The following is a 20,181-nucleotide window of genomic DNA, read 5'->3' on the forward strand; positions in this document are numbered from 1 at the left end:
TCGTGCGACTCGCGCCTGCCGCTGCATTGCGCCAGATGTATGATAGGGCCCAGAGTGTGTAAAACGCTTTTACATTGGCTAAAAATACAACTTTTTGTTTTTTGTAATTAAAAACAAACAAGCAAGCCCAGCCCAGGTGGGGAAAAAGTAACCCGAAAGTAATGTAGTTTATTATATAAAAAAAAAAATGATTTAGTAACACAATTAGTTACTTTTTAAAGGAACTTTACCCAACACTGCAATCATTTCTGATCTAAAGTTTTATCTAAAATTCCTAAATTCCTTAGAAACAGAAAACTTAAATATTTATTTATTTATTATACATTTAAAGAATATAAGCAACCTCTGAGAACTAACATTTTCCTTTGGGATGCCTTGTTTTTGCTCATCCCACTTAGCATCACCCTAAAAAACCTCCCTGCAAAGCGTTTCAATAAAACGCATAAATGCAAACTTCAATATGTATAATATAGAATATCAAATTATTCCATTTCGCTTTTTAGCAGTGAAATCAATTCAAAAATGCCATGCGCACCTTTTGAACATGCACACAACAGTCATAAACAGCAAAGAAACATCCTGATAGGTGAAACCCCAAAAAACAATTTGAAACCTGTGGTTTTGGGCACGCCGATGACAATAGAGCCACCCTGGGAAGTCAAAGAGAGGGAGTAATATTTCGTTTCGCATCAGTGCTAGCACTCGGTTACTTTTAACAGCATTTTATTTGTTTACCCAATGCCAGCCAGCCGCACGGCATGAATTTATATTCCAATAAGAGGGAGGTGAGAGTTACACAGGCTGTTACGGTCTCCTTGTTCACCACAAAACATTATGAGCGCTGCAAAACCCTCACTGGTCAAAACACAATGTTCCGAAATGATAGTGCATAATGCTAAAGATGTGCTAAATGTAGATTATTGTGGGTTTTGAAAATACATTATTAAAAACACAGACCTACAAAAAGTTTTCTGGAGCACAAATAAAGAGTTTGCGATAGTTTGGGGAGGCTAATTCTGGAATATTGTGTGTTTAACTGCTGATGAAATTTAAGAGCTAATTGGTGGCTAACTGCTTTTAAATGAGCCCCTTATGACCAGTTGTGTCTATTTGATTTCACAGGCCTGTGTGCACTCTTTTATGTGGCGGAGCTTTGGGGAATACGCAGCGCTCAGAACCTGATATGTTTCAAGAGCTTCCTCTCATCTCGCCGTGTTAATAGCCTGTCATATAACCCACATCTAGCAGAAAATAAATGAATTTTATTCAAGACTTACTAAGATGTGTTTTCAGATAATGTTTTTCTTACACCATTATTAAATAGTTTTTTTTGTTTTATGCATAAACCTCACCTAATATTGTAAGATTTATGCTTAATACAAGATAAAACAATCTACCGATGAAGTAAGAAAAATACACTTTAAAATATATACTAATGTTCAAAGGTTTGGGGTCAGTAAGCTTTGTTTTGTTTTTTAAGAAAAGTTTTTTTCAGCAAGGACTAATTTAATAGATTGAAAAAGACATTTAGAATTTTACAAAAAAAATATTTTTGTCAAATCAATATTTTTCTTTGAAGCTTTCTATTCATCAAAGAATCCTGAAAAACAAAATTATGAAGCAGCACAACTGTACTGGAACTGCAAATAAATGATTTCTAAAGGATCATGTGACAGTAATGAGTAATGATGCTGAAAATTCAGCTTTGATCACAGGAATAAATTTCATTTTAAAATATATATTTAAAGCTGCAGTCCGCAGTTTTTCCTCTTTGTCGCCATCTCTGTTCGAAATCTGCAATTGCAGTTTTTCACGGAAATATCATTTTTACGTGGGTTGTGCCTCGGCACGGCACAGCGCGGGTGAATCCAATGTTTTGAGGAGAATGTGCAGCTGTCAGTCGCCGCGCCGGTGTGGATACTGCCATTCAGAATCACAGATTCTACTTTTTGGAAGTATGACCAACAAAAGAATTTTCACCGGAAAATGTCTGAACAAGTAAGTAACATCCACTTTTGTTCTGACCAACTAAGTGAAAAAAGGCATTGCAGTAAATTGCGCTGATTAAATCTAACGATCGCTTATCATATCACGTCAAACCGTGCAAATTATACTTTGTTCACAAATTGTTAATGTAAACAACATCAGCTTGCGTGACTACATTTAATGTGTATTAGGGCTACTGTAGTTCAGTAGCCTATTCCGTAACTGTGTGAATTAAGCGAACAAGTGCATAATTTTGGTCTCTCTTGTAACCAGGTCTCTCTTGTAAAAGAGATTTTTTGATCTCAATGAGACTTCCTGGTAAAATAAAGGTAAAATAAAAAATGACGCAAAGACATGCTCGAATCTCCCGCGGAAATCCACCAGTACCACTGGAATTAAAAACATTATCACAAGATTACCACTTTGAATCGAGCTAAGACAAGCAGATAGTTTTGAACACTGGCTGGTTATGTACTTGCTCAAATTTATTTTGGATAATTTTTAACCCAAAAAAGTTACGGACTGCAGCTTTAAATAGAAAACAATTATTTTAAATTGTAATAACATTTCACAATATTAACATTTTACTGTATTTTTTTTCAAATAAATGAAGCCTTGGTGAACATAAGAGACTTCTTTCAAAAACGTCTTACTGACCCCAGAGTTTTGAAATTGTCTTGTTAACTTTGGAAATTGGGTAGTGGATTTCTAGTTCCCAGCATGCTTTCAAGATGACATGAAGGTAAACAGTACATTGACTCTATAAGCAATGACTGCACTAATGCCAGTGACAAGTAGCATCTTGTTCATTAAATATACAAGCTAAATACGTCTCATTTAGCATGTTCTATGATAGCTGTGGATTTGAACTGAAATAGAAAAGATTGATTGGTTCCAGAGCTACAACTTTGGATCAACTTAATTTTTTTGGAGTAATCTACTTAAAAATGTGTGTTTATGTTACAGATTATTACGTTTCTCTAACTGAATAAAGTTTGTTGGTTTAAAAAAATAATCATTTGAAGTCATCATAACTCAAAAAATGAAAATGTAATCGAACAAGTAACTTACCACTTTTGTTCTGACCAACTAAGGGGAAAAAGCATTTCAGTAAACCGCGCTGATTAAATCTTACGATCGCTTATCATATCACGTCAAACCGTGCAAATTATACTTTGTTCTCAAATTGTTAATGTTAACAACATCAGCTTGCGTGACTACATTTAATGTGTATTAGGGCTACTGTAGTTCAGTCGCCTATTCTGTATCCAAACTGTTCACTCTAAAAAATGCTGGGTTGTTCCAACCCAAATTTGGGTCAAATATGGACAAACCCAAATGTTGGGTTAAAAATGTAATTAAAAAAATTTAAAGTTGAAAGTAAAAGTTGGGTTAAAAATTTTAAATTACATTTTTAACCCAACATTTGGGTTTGTCCATATTTGACCCAAATTTGGGTTGAAACAACCAAGCATTTTTTAGAGTGTTGCATTATTTGCTTTGTTGAGCCAACACATTTTTTAGTCATTGTGTGTAAAACATTTTGCTTTCATATTTTTAAAAGGGATAGTTCACCCAAAAAAGTTATTTTTTCCGCTGAGCACAAAAGAAATTATTGTGAAGAAAATTTAATGCTCAGAAAACCTTGTTAACCCATTGACTTTTTGCATTTTGTAAAATATATATTTTTGTGATGACATAATGTAAGGATATTTTACCACAAAACAAGACTAAATACTATATATATATATATATATATATATCATTTTTTTGGCAATGAGCAGCAAAAAAATGTCTTGCAAAGACAGTCCAGAAGGTCAACTAATGATTCATCTCAACTAATGATTCATCAAAAACATTCCACCATCAGTCACAGGTTTTACCTTAATTATCCAATAACATTTATAGCAGATGCGTAGGTGTAGTTAATTGTCCTGAAACGTTGTCATTCACAAGCCAATGTTCAAAACTTAACTAGCATCTTCCATTTCCTGTCAGGAAACTACTAACAGACAGTTCTGACAGTTCTGTCTTTCTGTGGATTCTTGTGCACTCTGTTATATTATGATGTGATATGATGTTATGGTTTTACTCCGTGACTGGCTTGAATGATCCGTGTCTGTGGAGCTTGTTAGCTCACATTTAGCTCACTTTTAGCGCCGCAGATGACTCAAGGTGACCCATGTGAACTTTCAAACGGCACGTAGAGATAATTGAAGCCCTCTCAACTGCACTGGCGAGTAGGATACTGTTTTAAGAACATCAATTGGATGTGATGCAGTCCACTGGACACGAAGCGTACATGTACGGTGAATTTTGAACAAGAATACAAAGCTGCGAACACAAGGGATGTTTTACTTGCCTTGCCAGGGAAAATATCACTGCCTTGCAGTTAACCAATTGCGGTATCTCAAGGAAATAGTGAGAACAATGAAGCCTTTCAGGATCAATAAACTGTCAAATGAATTTTCTCTAAATGTATTTGATGTACTCCCATAATTCTGTATCTCTCCCTGTGATTCTAGTCTGTCAATACTTAATGATTTGATCTCAGTCCATTCTTGGCCTCTGACATGATAGCTGGAACATATTGGATTTGAAAGCAAAAGCCTCTAAAATAAAACTAGCGATAGACCAGAAAACAGCTTTACTTTATTTCAACTTAAAAATACTGAAGTGTTGAGAGGAAGAAAGCTATGAATTCCAATAAGAACGAAAAACATGTCTTTTAAAATCGCAACTACTCCTAGACAGTATATGAAGACTTCACACTACAATACTGAAGTTTTCAGTATGAATGACATCTTTAATATCTCATTTGCTTCTCTTGGAAAGCATTGAGATGAAACGTATGTTTAAAAATGTCTGTAAAACTCTACAATTCACTGCATTGTCCAGCTGAAATAAACCCTATCAAAAAATATAGACTTATTTTTGCACGGTTTTTGCACGGTTCCTTGCACAATACTATGTTATGATCTTAAAAAAAAAAATTCAGATTTGCAACTATAAACTGTAAAAAAAAAAAAAAAAAAAATTATTTCAAATTTGTAAATAAAACAAAGATTGCTGGAGAACTTTTTACAAGAAAATCCTATTTCAGTTCTTGCTATTTCAAAATTCAATGTTTAATTCAATGCGTTACTTGTTGCTTTTTTTGTGTAATTTTGCAGAAATGTTGCCACATGCAAGTTTTCCCCCCCAATTAGACTACTTTCAAAATAGATCCATTAACCAATTAAATCTGATCAAATTTCTCATCAAATTTTTCTAAAATTATAATGATCTATATTATCCCCAAATTTCAGTTGTCTCATTTGTGTCTATTTTTATTGGGACTTCTGGCAGTTGCTTGATACTTAAAGTCACCATGAAAACAAAATGGACAATTTATTCATTTGTATGGAATATTGCATTTTTTTTTTAATTCATGTGCCCTCGTTAGAGGTCTGCTACCCGACCCGAGCCCGACGGGTCCCGAAAAATGTGCGGGTTTCGGGTCGGGTTCGGGTTAATGTTAATGAACAGCCTCGGGTTCGGGTCGGGTTCGGGTTTAACTAAGAAAAACTAAATAGGCTATATATAGTTTGCGTGCCGTGTGCTTTGCCTGCTTGCTGTGTTGTGGTGACCGGCACGCGAGAGAGAGAAAGTATAGGCTACGTGCGCAGATGTGCAATATGTGCGCGATTTTCTCTCTCTCAAATATAATGATATATAAATATAATTTTTTTAATTATTTGTTTTATTTTATCATATCATTTATATCACAAAACTGTTTTGCGCATGTGCTACCGCTCTCGCGCCCTATTTCAGTAACAATACAGACAGCCGACGACAACAAGCAAACCATGAGTCTGATAAAGCAAAAAATTACTTGGTAAGTTTTTTCTCTTACTGCTGTGCTGCCTGCTGATAGGGCCGCTGCGCCTACATGTATTTGTTTAATATGTCAGTCAAGCAATCATTAAATACAACATAGCATATTGCAAAAATGGTATTGCTGTGAGAAACAGAATGGACCTCGGGTTCGGGCTTAATATGTAAATGTAATTGTCGGGTCGGGTCGGGTCGGGTTAAATGATCGCGGGTACGGGCCGGGTTCGGGCTTCAGTTTAAAGCCCGTGCAGACCTCTAGCCCTCGTAATCTTCAATAAAAAAAACTTTGCCTCCTTTGCAGCGACATCTCATCTCTTCTCTGTTGACATGTTTACTGGCGCGAGGGCGGGGCAACCTGTCACTCACATGAGATCCACCAATAGAAAACCACAACCATCCAATCAATTCCATGTGCCAACCAAGTCCCGCCCTACATTTGTTCTTGTTCTAGAAGCCGTTTCTCTCGGATATACGTCACAATATGGAAGAAAAGACTATCGCAACTTCCATTTAATGCAGACTTTAAACGACACGTAACTGAGAACTCAATTAACTCTCCTGAGCGATGAGAGAGAAATAATAATAAAAAACATCCTCCGGACTGAGTAACACACACAAACACAGATGCACACACATCCAAATAACACCTTGAGCTTTAAATCCTCCCTTATGAGAGCAATCCTTCGGTCGGCAGACCACGAAAAAGGACAAGGCCGATCGTCACACGCAACAAGTTGCGGACAACAGCGAGACGTCACCCTTGGTCACTGGAGCTTACGGTGCGTGTGAAGGAGGAGGGCCCAGTGAAGGGTGCTCGGCCCCCGGGGGAGATGGGAAGGAGGACTGTGTGTATGAACGCGAACAGACACCTGCTATTTTTGTGCAGCACCTGCCTGGCCTGCCTGCTGCGCTGCTGTCTGTGTGCTGCAGAGATAACAGGGGGGCTATTCACGGCTAGTCAGTCGGAGAGAGTCAAGCCCTGTCTCACTTCTGTGTGTGTGCGTCTTACCCTCTCATACACAACACATCCAGACCTGCTCTGGCGCTCTGTTTACCCTCCCTTTATGCCCAACAAATACACACAGATACAGACAAATTCCTCATACAAATTCACTATCAATCCTTACTAGCAATTCCAGCTCAATCCATGTATCTTTAGGTCTTTCTTTTGAACACACACACTCACACACACACACACACACACACACACACACACACACTGTCTGCTGCAGACTGCGGCCAGCTGATCTTGGAAAAGGAAGCAGTTGTGTGAAAATCTTATTACCGTTTCCAGTTTTGTGAATAACAATCTGCAGGCAACCAACACGTCACAAAATGCACTGTAAAGATGACCTTGATAAAGAGTGTGTTTTGCAAGAAAACACTATTTCAGTCTTTCTACTTCAAATGTAATGTTTAATTCAATGTGTTACGTGCTGTTTCGTTGAAATTATTTCTGAAATTGAATAGCAATCTCTGAGTGAAAATTGTTTCAAAGTAAATCCGGCACCAATTATTTTTCAGGTTACAAAATACAGATCCAGCTTATTATTCTTTCCATTTCTCTCTAGTACTTGTTAGTGGGAAACATCACTATCTCTACTGATCATACTTCGGGTTAGTGACTCAATCTAACCCTGAGTCTTTTGTGTATCTTGACAAATTATATCTCCAATCATTTTGCTTATTGAGAAGAGGTGTGCTATTACTTTTCTTTGGTGAACGACAGAGGCTCTTTTGAATTGGTCACCTAGCAACCATCTTAAGCAACATGATAACTACTCTGAACAACTGCATAGCAACACCTTGGCAACCACCCAGATCACTCTAGCATCGTGATGGAGAGTTTTGCACAGGCAAGCAAAAAAAAAAAAAAAAAGCACAAATCTAGTTGTTATTTACTGTGCACTGGAGTCAAACACAAACATTTTAGCTCATGTCATCTGAACAACATGCAGCTAGTGTACTGTTATCTGTGATTCTTATCGGCTTATCTAAATATTCTTATCTAAATATTCTGTTCACCCCTGGAAGTCTCTAGACTGTCCTTACATATGATTTATTTTTCAAAGTCATGGAACCTATGGGCAAAATAAATAAATAATATAAATAAATCATGCAGTGCCTAAAAGGGCAAAGAAACACGTCAGCAAAAAGAAAAACAACAGGCAGTTAAAGGCCAGCTTGATTTTACAACACCTTGATATAGGACATTTCTGTCTTTCTCAAGAAGATACTGTCTCACACATATCTATCTATCCATCCGTCCGTCCATCCATCTGTCTGTCTCTCTATCTGTCCACCCGTCCTATCTGTCTATCTGTCTGTCTCTCTAAGTGTCAATCTATCTCTATGTCAATCTCTATCTATCTATCTATCTATCTATCTATCTATCTATCTATCTATCTATCTATCTATCTATCTATCTATCTATCTATCTATCTATCTATCTATCTATCTATCTATCTATCTATCTGTCTATATATCTGTCAGTCTATCTATCTATCTATCTATCTATCTATTTGTCAATCTATCTGTCAGTCTATCTATCTATCTATCTATCTATCTATCTATCTATCTATCTATCTATCTATCTATCTATCTATCTATCTATCTATCTATCTATCTATCTATCTATCTATCTGTCTATCTATCTGTCAATCTATCTGTCAGTCTATCTGTCAGTCTATCTATCTATCTATCTATCTATCTATCTATCTATCTATCTATCTATCTATCTGTCAATCAATCAATCAATCTATCTATGTCTGTCTGTCTGTCTGTCTGTCTGTCTGTATATTTGTCAATCTATCTGTCAATCTATCTGTCAATCTATCTGTCAATCTATCTGTCAATCTATCTATCTATCTATCTATCTATCTATCTATCTATCTATCTATCTATCTATCTATCTATCTATCTATCTGTCAATCTATCTGTCAATCTATCTGTCAATCTATCTGTCAATCTATCTATCTATCTATCTATCTATCTATCTATCTATCTATCTATCTATCTATCTATCTATCTATCTGTCAATCGATCGATCTATCTATCTATCTATCTATCTATCTATCTATCTATCTATCTATCTATCTATCTATCTATCTATCTATCTATCTATCTATCTATCTGTCTGTCTATCTATCTATCTATCCGTCAATCTATCTATCCGTCTATCTATTTATCTATCGATAGATAGATATCTCTGTTCCTTTATCTGTCTGTCTTTCCCGAATAATATTAAATGAAGAAATTAACATTAACCTAGATGAATAAAAGCCCTACAGTATTGTCTATTATTAGTTCAAGATGCCTTATGCATTAACTATAATGTTCACGAATTGACAGTTATAGTTAGCTCCATAAAACACACTGCAATAAACTTGACATCATTAAAAAAATCGATTAAAAGTAAACATTCTGAAAGCTTCTTTGCTGAAGGTAGTCCTATGGTTCCAATGTAAACCAGGTAATTCGGACAGCCTCACTGTACCATGGTACGACCACCACAACAGCTTTTTAAAGGTTGCTCCCAGTTAAGTTGAAGTTATAAATGGTTGATTTTCCTCGGAAACAAAGGTACCAATTCCTCTTAACTAAGCTTGTAAATAATGCAAACCTACTAGAGCAATAAACCCAGACAATCATCACATATAGAACGTAAAGGACAAAGGCTGAATTCAGGTGGCGATTGCATTTCAGTCATGCATGTATATCCCAAAGCACATGGTGAAATGATCCCCATATCTTATTGCTCAGATATCCTCCAAGCCAACATATGAAAGCTTTGTCTTCAGAAACTCCGTTGACATGCAAAACGTGCTTTACATAAGCCCCGCACTGGAGAGGTTTGTTTATTACCAGCAAGAGCCGCAGAATTATGAAGCATCAGCGGGCCTGGAGTGTGCATGCATTCACAACAATAGAACGATGAACCAGTGAAACCACACCGCATCAGATCACTCACCCCGCACGTGAGCGAATTACAAACTAAACACTTTTGCCAGATATGGATCTCGCATGCATGAACTATGAGACAGGCTACTGAAATCCAACAAAACATAAACGAGAAGAAAAAGAGCCCTATCAACCAGATACACCGAAAATTCCTAAAGGAATGTGAACAGTTCCATCATTATTTCAAAGCAATCCTGTATAAATAATTGGAATGAAACTTAAACAGCACTCAAACAAAAACTGGATCTTTCAGACCACCAATAGAATCATGTGATTTTCTTTAAATGTCCAGCAGCAAAACATTATTTGAGTACAAGACATACAAAGATTTCACAATAGCCAATAATAAGACTCCAAGAATCAAAAAATCCTGGAAATCCTACAGTAACCTATCCTGTACAATATTCAAATAGAAAGTTTTATATATATATATATATATATATATATATATATATATATATATATATATATATTAGGCTACTCCAGGATTTATTATGACTTGTACATATTATGTAAATAATAAATATTACTTGATTAACCATTTTAAAGGGATAGTTCACCCAAAAAGGAAAATTCTGTCGTTAGTTACTCAAACTCATGTCGTTCCAAACCTCTAAGACTCGTTCATCTTCGGAACATGAATGAAGATTTTTTTAATGAAATCATAGAGCTTTCTGTCCCTCCATTTACTACCACTTTCAAGTTTATTTACAAAATATTAATCTCCAACGCGCATTAACTTAACACCGTCTGCTCTCGCATCAACACACATGTCCTGGTGGTGCTCTCATAATGTGCATTGGAGATCAATATTTTGTAAAGAAAATGCCAAATTGTGGGGGGTTTTGCGCACTCGCATCACTTCACAATATTGAGGTTAAACCACTGTAGTCACGTGGATTTCTTTAATGATGTCTTTACTGTCTTTCTGGAGCTTGAAAGTGGTAGTTGCTTAGGCCGTCAATGGAGGGACAGAAAGCTCTTCATTTGTTTTCCGAACATGGACGAAATTCTTATGGGTTTGGAACGACATGAGGGTGAGTAATTAATGGCAATTTTATTGTTATTAATAAATTGGGGTGATCTAAACCCTTTAAGGACTTATTGTGATCGTTCAGAACACACAATTCCCAAAAGTACTAACAAATGGCCTTCATCAAAAAGAATGTAAGGAAAATGTTCCACAAACTCTTTGCTTCCATGTGTTAATAACTGCCCAGTGGCATCACATTGTTCCAGTACAACACAAACAGACATTTTTAATAAAAAATAAAAAAATTCCTGAAAGAATGACAGTTTATCCAGTTAGGATTCTAATGAATCCCATTAAGTTTGGTTCCAAATGTTAATGCTATTTCATAAATATTCCTCCAGGGTTTTTTGACTAGTGGATGTATTGGCTTGGTGAACCAAGATCTAATGTGCATCCTTGTCAGAAATTAAAAAGAGCTCGGGGCAAGAAATGACTGATAAAGTGACATAAAAAAGCTCCATATATGCAGCCTGGGGGCAAGACATATGTAATCCACCCTCTGTTTATGTATTTTTCATAATTCCTAATATTTTAGGCCAATGGTTATGGGTTTAGTTAGTGCCTCAACAGACACTGGGAAGCGAAGTGTTTGTGATGGGAAAAGATTCAATCAGCAATTAAAAAACCCTGACAAAATGCCGCGGCTGTTCATTTTCTAAATAACAAAAGTTAATTTCTGACTCTGCATTGCATCTATGCCACAGTGACTGGCCGGCTCACCTGGTAAGTTGGATGTCGGTGTGTTTAAATCCTCAAGGTGATGCGTTTCTTCTTGGCGCAGGATGCGGGACAAAGCTGGTAATTTCACCTGCCTCTCCTCCAAAGCGATCACGCGCACCGGGCTGACATATCGGTAAAACACGGGCGTCTCTGAGCGGGTCCGGTGCGCACCAGGCGTTTATAGCGCAGTGGATCCGCGTTCTTCCACCCGCTCACTCAGACACAATGTCCCTTTCGCGTCGGGATCAGTCGGGATCCTGTGTGGGGACGCTGCTGCTGCAATTCGGTCAGGATATAACGGGTAGGTGTGGTTGGGTGAACGGACGGAGAAAGACAACCGTGGCACGGGTCCAAAAGAGCAGCCCTGCGTTAAGACGCACGGCGCAGTGTGTGCCCGCCCGCTGAAAGCCTTTCAAAAGCAGAAGATTCACGTGCATATGAAGATATCAATGTCTGAGGAGGAATTGGTTTAGGTGATGGTTAATAACGCCATACATCCACCTGCAGTCTGGATTGGAACGTCTCTCCAGCAGTTCCTTTGGCGATGTTCATGAATCAGTCTGTGCGACGTATAAACTGTTATTTACATCCACCGGTCAGACGCCGAGCGCTGCGTAAACACGAGCATCATCCGCGGGCTTCAGAATGAGGAACCTAACCATCCGAGAGGGGGATGGATCTTTCTCTGTCTTTCCCTCACACACACACACACACGCGCGCGCGCGCACACACAAACACACATAACCTACAATCAGTTAGGCAAAGTATACACCCTCGGATAATTAGATCTAATTAATATCCCAATTGTTTCTTCTATAGATTAAATGAGGAGAAACTGGAGACCAGCATTCTTCTCAATTTGTCCCTTGAGAAAAATACCCTGTTAATCTCACACGTCCTCAGAGATTTAGCATCTCAACAATATCTCAAAAGGTATAAGATCATATTTAATATTGAGCAGTGGAAGCCACAATATGAATTGGAAAAAAAATCAAATCAAATTCTTCCAAAACCATTGGATTGGTGACAGTTTAAAACAGTTTTCACTCAGAAATTGATCATTTCGTGAAATACATGAAATTTTAAAGTGAAAAAACTGAAATAGTATTTCTTGTGAAATAATGATTTACTTTATTTACAACTTTGAGAATTTTTTTTTTCAATGTGGTTAATTGCATCAGGAGAAACATCAGAGATAAAGTCGATACTTGAATGAATCATATTTGACATCTCCATGATGTCTTCTTAGATGTGAAAGAGCAACATCTGAGCAATACGATTTTTAATAGCTACTGGAGAGCACCTCCCTCAAACTTTGTATTGCTATTAAATAAAGCTAATTATAATTACAGTCTTAATAAAGATTCCAATAGGATGAAAAATGACCCTTTCTCTAATATGAGAATCTAGTAAGGTGCCTTTAAGAACCTTAGAAACCATGACAGGGATCTGAAAACCCTGTAAAAATACATCAAGAACTTTAGAAACCTTCCAAAAAAAACACACAAATACAAAAAGTTAAGATTGAGCAACAACAAAAAGTAGATTCCTTGCCAATGTCCCTCTTTGTACCATGCTGAACCTAAGGTGCAAATAACAGACATTTTTAAGGACGTAGCCCAAACCCTAACCATGGGGACATTGAACAAAATTGATCCAGTTCTTGCCACTGTACGTTGCACAAAATAAGTAGGCCTAAGCATACACACACATCAGAGGTTGAAATTATTAACACACACACAAACACACACAGAGGGAGAGAGAGAGAGAATAGAGAATAAATTGAGAATCACGATTCTGAGAATACAACTAACAAAATAACATGTAATTTACTAAAGTTCCTGACAAAGAGTTGACTAAAATTTAATTAACTTGAATTAATTACTCGATTTGAATGAATGATTCAATGCCTTAATTGTAATGTATTCTATGTAACGTGTAATACGTACTACGGAATGACGTAACAGGAAATAAACAAGAAGCATGGAGTTCACAAGCAACCTGCGTGTCGTCTGATTTGTTTAAGTAAAACAAACGACAATACATGGTGTCAGAAGTTGTAAGTGCATCGAAAGAAGAATGGCACAGTTACAGCCACCATCGAACCTATGTCTACAAGGAAATCTTTCAGAAAATTGGAAGATTTGGATACAAAAATTCGACTTGTTCCTGACGGCTAGTGGCATCGCGGAAAAAACTGAAAAAGTGCAGTGTGCCACATTTCTACATGTCGCGGGTGAGGAGGCAATTCAAGTTTTCAATACGTTTGAATTTACTGAAGAAGACAGGGACAAAATCAACCCTCTCAAGCAAAAGTTCAAAAACTATTGTGAACCAAGAAAAAACCTACCTTACATTCGTCACATATTCTTCACGAGGGCTCAAGGACCGTCAGAGAATATCGATTCCTACGTCACTGATCTAAAGAACAAAGCAAAAGACTGTGAGTTTGCAGAATTGCATGATTCTTTAATAAGAGATAGAATTGTGTGCGGCATAAAAGATGACACATTGAGAGCCAGATTGTTAAGAGAAGCAGATCTCACATTAGCAAAAGCTGTGGACATTTGTCGAGCGAATGAAATCACGTCCAGTCAGGTGAAAGCACTAAACGAAGAAGTTGACATGCATAAAATTAAGGCTGTAAAAATGAAACAAAAGAGTCATTGGATGCCAAAAGAAGTGCAACGTGACTTGAGTGACGACACAAAATGCAGTCGATGCGGTTACAAGCATGAGCAGAGAAAATGTCCCGCCTATGGTCAAACGTGCAGGATATGCAGTAAAAAAAATCACTTCGCAAAAATGTGCAAAATGGAGCGTAAACAGCCAAGAAAGATGCACACGCTTGAACAGACAGAGGAAGATGACAAAAATATGTTCCTGGGCACAGTGGACGTTCAAAGAGAAAATGAGAAAAGTATTCAAGCTGTTACCACAGAAACACGAGAAGAAAAGGAAAAGTGGTCTGAATTGCTAAAGATAAGAGACAAGAAAGTTAAATTTAAGTTGGACACTGGTGCAGAATGTAATGTGCTCTCGTTAAAAACGTACAATTCGCTGGGTATAACAGAAAAGCTGAGTAAATCTACCTGCAAGTTACTTACATACTCTGGACACCAGATGTCGCCAGTGGGACAGAATCAGTTAACATGTGAGTACAAAGGTCAGAAGCACATTATACAGTTCCAGATTGTTGAAAGAGATGCTCCTGCAATTCTAGGAAGATCAACATGTCAATCATTAGGCTTGATACAAAGGATACATGAAGTGTCTGTTGAAAATGATGACATAATGAAAAATTATGAAGATCTGTTCAGTGGTCTAGGATGCATGCCAGGATATCATCACATCCAAATTGATTCATCAGTAAAACCAGTTGTACATGCTCCACGGAAAGTTCCTGTCGCACTGAAGGAAAGAATAATTAAAGAATTGCACAAGATGGAAGAAATGAACGTCATTGCAAGACAAACAGATCCGACTGACTGGGTGAGTAGCATGGTGACAATTGTCAAGCCAGACAAAATTCGAATATGTCTCGACCCTCAAGATTTGAACAAGGCAATCAAACGTGAACACTACCCACTACTCACAGTAGAAGAGGTCGTATCTAACATGCCAAATGCTAAAGTGTTTTCTGTGCTGGATGCTAACCAAGGATTCTGGCAGATTAAATTGGACGATGACAGTTCCAAGTTGTGCACGTTCAACACTCCTATAGGAAGATACAGATTCCTACGTTTGCCATTTGGGATATCGTCAGCATCTGAAGTATTCCAAAGAGCTGTAGCACAGATGATTGAAGACCTGGATGGTGTGATAAACATCGTGGATGATTTGCTGGTCTGGGGTGAGACAGTACAAGAGCATGATGCCAGACTGAGAAAACTGCTCCAGAGGGCAAGAGAGTACAACCTCAAACTAAACAAAAAGAAATGTCAAATCAGAACATCACAAATCAAGTACATTGGTCATGTACTGACAGCAGACGGACTGAAACCAGACGAAGAGAAGGTGAGAGCTGTAGTTCAGCTACCTACACCAGAAGACAAGCAAGATCTTCAAAGATTTCTGGGTATGCTGCAGTATCTCGCCAAGTTTATTCCCAACTTGTCAGAAGTAAGTGCTCCGCTCAGACAACTGCTGGAGAATGATGTTGAATGGTTCTGGGGAAGCGAACAAGAGAAAAGTTTTCAGAAACTGAAAGCTCTAGCAACAAATGGACCAACGTTGAAATACTATGATGTAAACAAACCGTTAACATTGTCAGTTGATGCCAGCTCTGAAGGCATGGGTGCGGTTTTGTTACAAGATCAGAGACCAGTTGCATATGGATCAAGAGCGCTCACAGATTGTCAACGTCGCTATGCACAAATTGAGAAGGAACTGCTAGCGATAGTATATGGATGTGAAAAATTCCATCAATATGTATATGGCAGAGAAGTTCAAGTAGAAAGCGACCACAAGCCACTGGAGTGCATCTTCAAAAAACCTCTACATCAAACTCCATTGAGACTACAAAGAATGTTACTCAGACTTCAAAGGTACAATCTAAAAGTCAAGTACAAGCCTGGTAAAGAAATGCACATAGCAGATGCATTGAGTCGTGCTTACCTTGATGAATGCGACGAAGAACTGCTTGAAGAGGAGTTAGAGGTAAATGTAATCACAACTCAGCTGCCTGTGACAGAAAAGAAACTGCAAGAGTTCAGAAAAGAAACAGCTGAAGATCCTGAAATGCAGAAACTGAAAGAATACAGCATAAAAGGATGGCCGACAGTAAAAAAGACTGTACACAAAGACGTACAGAAGTATTGGACACACAAAGAGGAAATAAGTTATACATCAGGACTTGTGTTCAAAGCGTCCAAACTTGTAATACCAAACAAAATGAGAAAGCAGATGTTGGATAAAATTCATGAGTCACATCTCGGCATGGTGAAATCCAAAGAAAGAGCAAGAGACATCATCTATTGGCCGGGAATGTCAGATGAGATTGAGAAAATGGTATCTCAATGTGCTACGTGCAACACTCATCGAAACAGTCACACAAAAGAACCGCTAATATCTCATGCCGTGCCAGACAGACCATGGGCAAAAGTTGGTACTGATTTGTTTCAGCACAATGGTTCTGAATATTTGATGTGTGTGGACTACTACTCCAAGTTTCCAGAGATTGCAAAGTTGAATGACACTACCAGCAGAGGTGTAATACTTGCAATGAAATCACTGTTTGCAAGACATGGTATACCTGATGTGGTAATATCAGATAATGGTCCACAATATGCCAGTCGAGAATTCAAGTGTTTTGCAGATAACTGGGAGTTCGAGCACAAAACGTCGAGTCCGAGATATGCTCAATCTAATGGACAAGCAGAAAGAATGATCCAAACCATCAAGAGAATGCTCACAAAGTCACAAGATGAGAATGGAGATCCATATGTTGCGTTGCTGGAATACCGCAATACTCCACTAGATGGCATTGGTTTGTCACCGGCACAACTTCTAATGGGAAGAAGATTGAAAGCTAAACTGCCAACTTCGAGCAAATTGTTGACTCCAAAAGGATGCGAGAAAGTTCAAGAGAAACTCAAACAGAGGCAGTCAAAGCAAAAATTTTATTATGACAAAAACACCAAACTGTTGCCAGAGATATCACCAGGAGACAAAGTGAGAGTGCAGCAAGGACAAATCTGGAATCCTGCAACAGTTTTGAAGAAACATGACTCTCCGAGATCGTATGTTCTTTGCACACCAGATGGAAGGATCTACAGAAGAAACAGAAAGCATCTGTTAAAGACAAAAGAACAAAAATTTCCATCAGCACCTGATCAGGATGACTTTAACACCGAGCAAGAAACAAATGCAAAGTCAGAGAGAGAGATGAATCCTGATTTACCTGTCATGGTGAAACAAGCACATCAAAATGGTTCAACTGAAGAACAGACAAAGCCAAACATCATCACGAAATCAGGAAGAGAGATTAAAATTCCTTCTAGGTTTAGAGACTATCACATGCACTAGCATTTACTACAATGCATCAGAGTAAATGTTTATTCACATTAGTATTAATGACTGTTTTGTGAAAGCATTAGTAAACGTTGAAATAAGTTAAAGAGTTGTTAAAAAAAAAAAAAAAAAAAAAAAAGGGGGGATGTAATGTATTCTATGTAACGTGTAATACGTACTACGGAATGACGTAACAGGAAATAAACAAGAAGCATGGAGTTCACAAGCAACCTGCGTGTCGTCTGATTTGTTTAAGTAAAACAAACGACAATACATTAATCACTCAAATACTTAATTTGCTTAATAATTAGATGAATCAGCGTTTTTGAACTAATCTCTTGAATAAATGATTCAATGACAAATACATTTTTTGACAGTCACTTGTCGCCACCTACTGGTGCAACGATGTAATTGATACAATCTTTTTTTGAAGAGTCACGTTATTAAAGCTGATTTACTCTATTTTGATCGGAACCGTAGACATCACATCAGTGTTTATATCTGAAATTTAAACTTATCCCAGTACTGTGTGAAAATGTGAATTATTGTAAGACAGAAATAATGACACTGTTTGAGAAGCGGTTTCATACCTAAACATGACAACTGCTCTCTCTGGATCAGAACCCAGATCTGAATGTTCACTGTGATCATACTTGTCAAAAAGACATAGCCGAATCTTTGTCATTAAAGGAATAAGTTAAAACACATTATTGTCTGTGAATTATCATATGACTGTATGCACTATAATCCAGAATGTATTCAACAAAAATATATTATTCAATTTCTGTTTATTTAAAGCAAAAATCCTCACCACAGCATGACAACAAAGCCTCTTCTCATATAATTGGAGCATCTGTGTTTGGGTTTTGGATGCCACACCTGCCGAATAATAGACATCAACAGACTGAACCATTTAATGAAGAACATTGTGACACAGGTCATCACACTGACCTCACAGATGACCCTGTACCTGCAAATGTGTCATTTAACCTGGATTCCACCAACAGTTGGAGAAAGATTGTTAATGTTGCAAACACTTTGTTTCTTATTGGAATAAATATCAAATGTGCATTACTGTTCAAAAGTTTGGGATCGGTTAGACTTTTTAATGTTTTGAAGGAAGTCTCTTATACTGACAAGGCTGCGTTTATTTAATCAAAAATACTGTAAATTTAGTTGAAAAGTTTGTTTAAATAATATGTGTGTGTACTGTGTATAATAATCTTGAATATATAAATACACACACATGTATATATTTAAGGAATATTTGCATGTATACAGTATATATTTATACATAATTTATATATATAAATAACACATTTTTCTTATAAACATGCATGTGTGTGTATTTATATATACACAAAATAATTATACACAGCACACACACATATTATCTAAACACAAAGTTTTATTTTGGATGCCATTAATCATTGTCCCGCACAAAAAAAAAAAAAAATTAAACTAACTATTTTGAAATGTTATTTATTGCTGTGATGCAAAGCTGAATTTCCAGTGTTTTACAGTCTTCGGTGTCACATGTCACAAGAAGAAACATTTCTTATTATCAGTGTTGAAACCTTAATATTTTTGTGGAAACTATTATTTTATTTTCAGGATTCCTTAATGAATAGAAAGTTCAAAAGCACAGCATTTATTTGACATAGAAACTTTTGTAACATTATACAAGTATTTACTGTCATTTTTGATAGTATAGATGTAGTAGCTATAGATTTCCTTAAAAAAAAACTTTTGAACGGTATGTGTCCAATGGATGGTTTCATATCAAAACAAAATGGCAACTACAGATAAAATCAAATGACTGCAAATAAGAATTTGCTTTGTAAGGTAAATAGAAATAGTTCAACAAAATATTTTTTGTACCTTATTTTGTTGTTGATTTCATTGTGATTCTTTGTGTACTCATGGCTGAACCTGCAGTCAAGGAAAGTGTTTGTTAAAAAGCATAACAGTCCACAAAATGAAGTGCATGTATAAGTAATCCTAGGAATCTAAAAATGTATTTTGCATGTAAAAACAGAGAAAATGTATGTGTGTGTGTCATTTCAACACTTTAGGTGACTCAGCAGCGTAGACGGTAGTGCTTCATCTCCCTCCGTCACACACGCAGAGCAGATTTTCCAGATGGATTCTCGGCTGATTCACCGAGTTGTGTGGGATATCTGCCTCCGATTCTGTTATGTGACTCATTAAAGTTTAAAGCACACTCAAAAGACTACAAACATGCTGAAGCACAGGATCAAAAGCACATGCATGCATTTCTCAAGGGTTGTTCACATCAAATAGCAATGCTTAAATCAGACAAATTAGCAAATTAGTTCTAGCACTCTGTAGTACTTGTACTCCTTAAATAAATAATAAGGGGGGAAAAAGAGTTTTGTAGAAAAACAAGCCCTTTGCAAGCATGCAAGCGCAAATATTTTTTCGGGACTGAAAGCAAGACTCTGAAAGCCCAGTTTCCCCGATAACCTTCAAAGAAACTGCGATCAAAGAGAGAGGGCAATACTTTTCAGTGATATTGTCAGGCGGGTTTTCATCACCCGTGCTTCTGTTGCTGAGGAGATGAGCATCAGGAA

The 20,181-nt window shown here is 37.1% G+C and overlaps 2 protein-coding genes across 2 annotated transcripts in view; one reads left to right on the plus strand and one right to left on the minus strand.

Annotated features, from left to right (window-relative positions):
- Window positions 1-12,288, minus strand: part of sema6ba (sema domain, transmembrane domain (TM), and cytoplasmic domain, (semaphorin) 6Ba) — a 166,188-nt gene extending 153,900 nt beyond the window's left edge. Inside the window, exon 1 of the mRNA XM_056253452.1 lies at window positions 11,576-12,288. The gene's annotated coding sequence lies outside the window, so the exon portion shown is untranslated. The remainder of the gene's footprint in view (window positions 1-11,575) is intronic.
- A 2,092-nt stretch (window positions 12,289-14,380) lies between these two features.
- On the plus strand, window positions 14,381-17,602 carry LOC130087182 (uncharacterized protein K02A2.6-like). Its single transcript, XM_056253408.1, has one exon. The coding sequence runs from the start codon at window positions 14,381-14,383 to the stop codon at window positions 17,600-17,602; it is 3,222 nt and encodes a 1,073-aa protein (XP_056109383.1).
- The last annotated feature ends 2,579 nt before the right edge of the window (window positions 17,603-20,181 follow it).

The sequence above is a fragment of the Rhinichthys klamathensis genome, unplaced genomic scaffold (assembly GCF_029890125.1).
Source record: "Rhinichthys klamathensis goyatoka isolate OS25496 unplaced genomic scaffold, OSU_Roscu_1.1 h1tg000105l_1, whole genome shotgun sequence".
Lineage (NCBI taxonomy): Eukaryota > Metazoa > Chordata > Actinopteri > Cypriniformes > Leuciscidae > Rhinichthys > Rhinichthys klamathensis.

What these genes read in the sequence shown, in the direction of transcription:
- LOC130087182 (XM_056253408.1), top strand. Translation starts at nt 14,381, where the DNA reads ATGTGCAAAATGGAGCGTAAACAGCCAAGAAAGATGCACACGCTTGAA.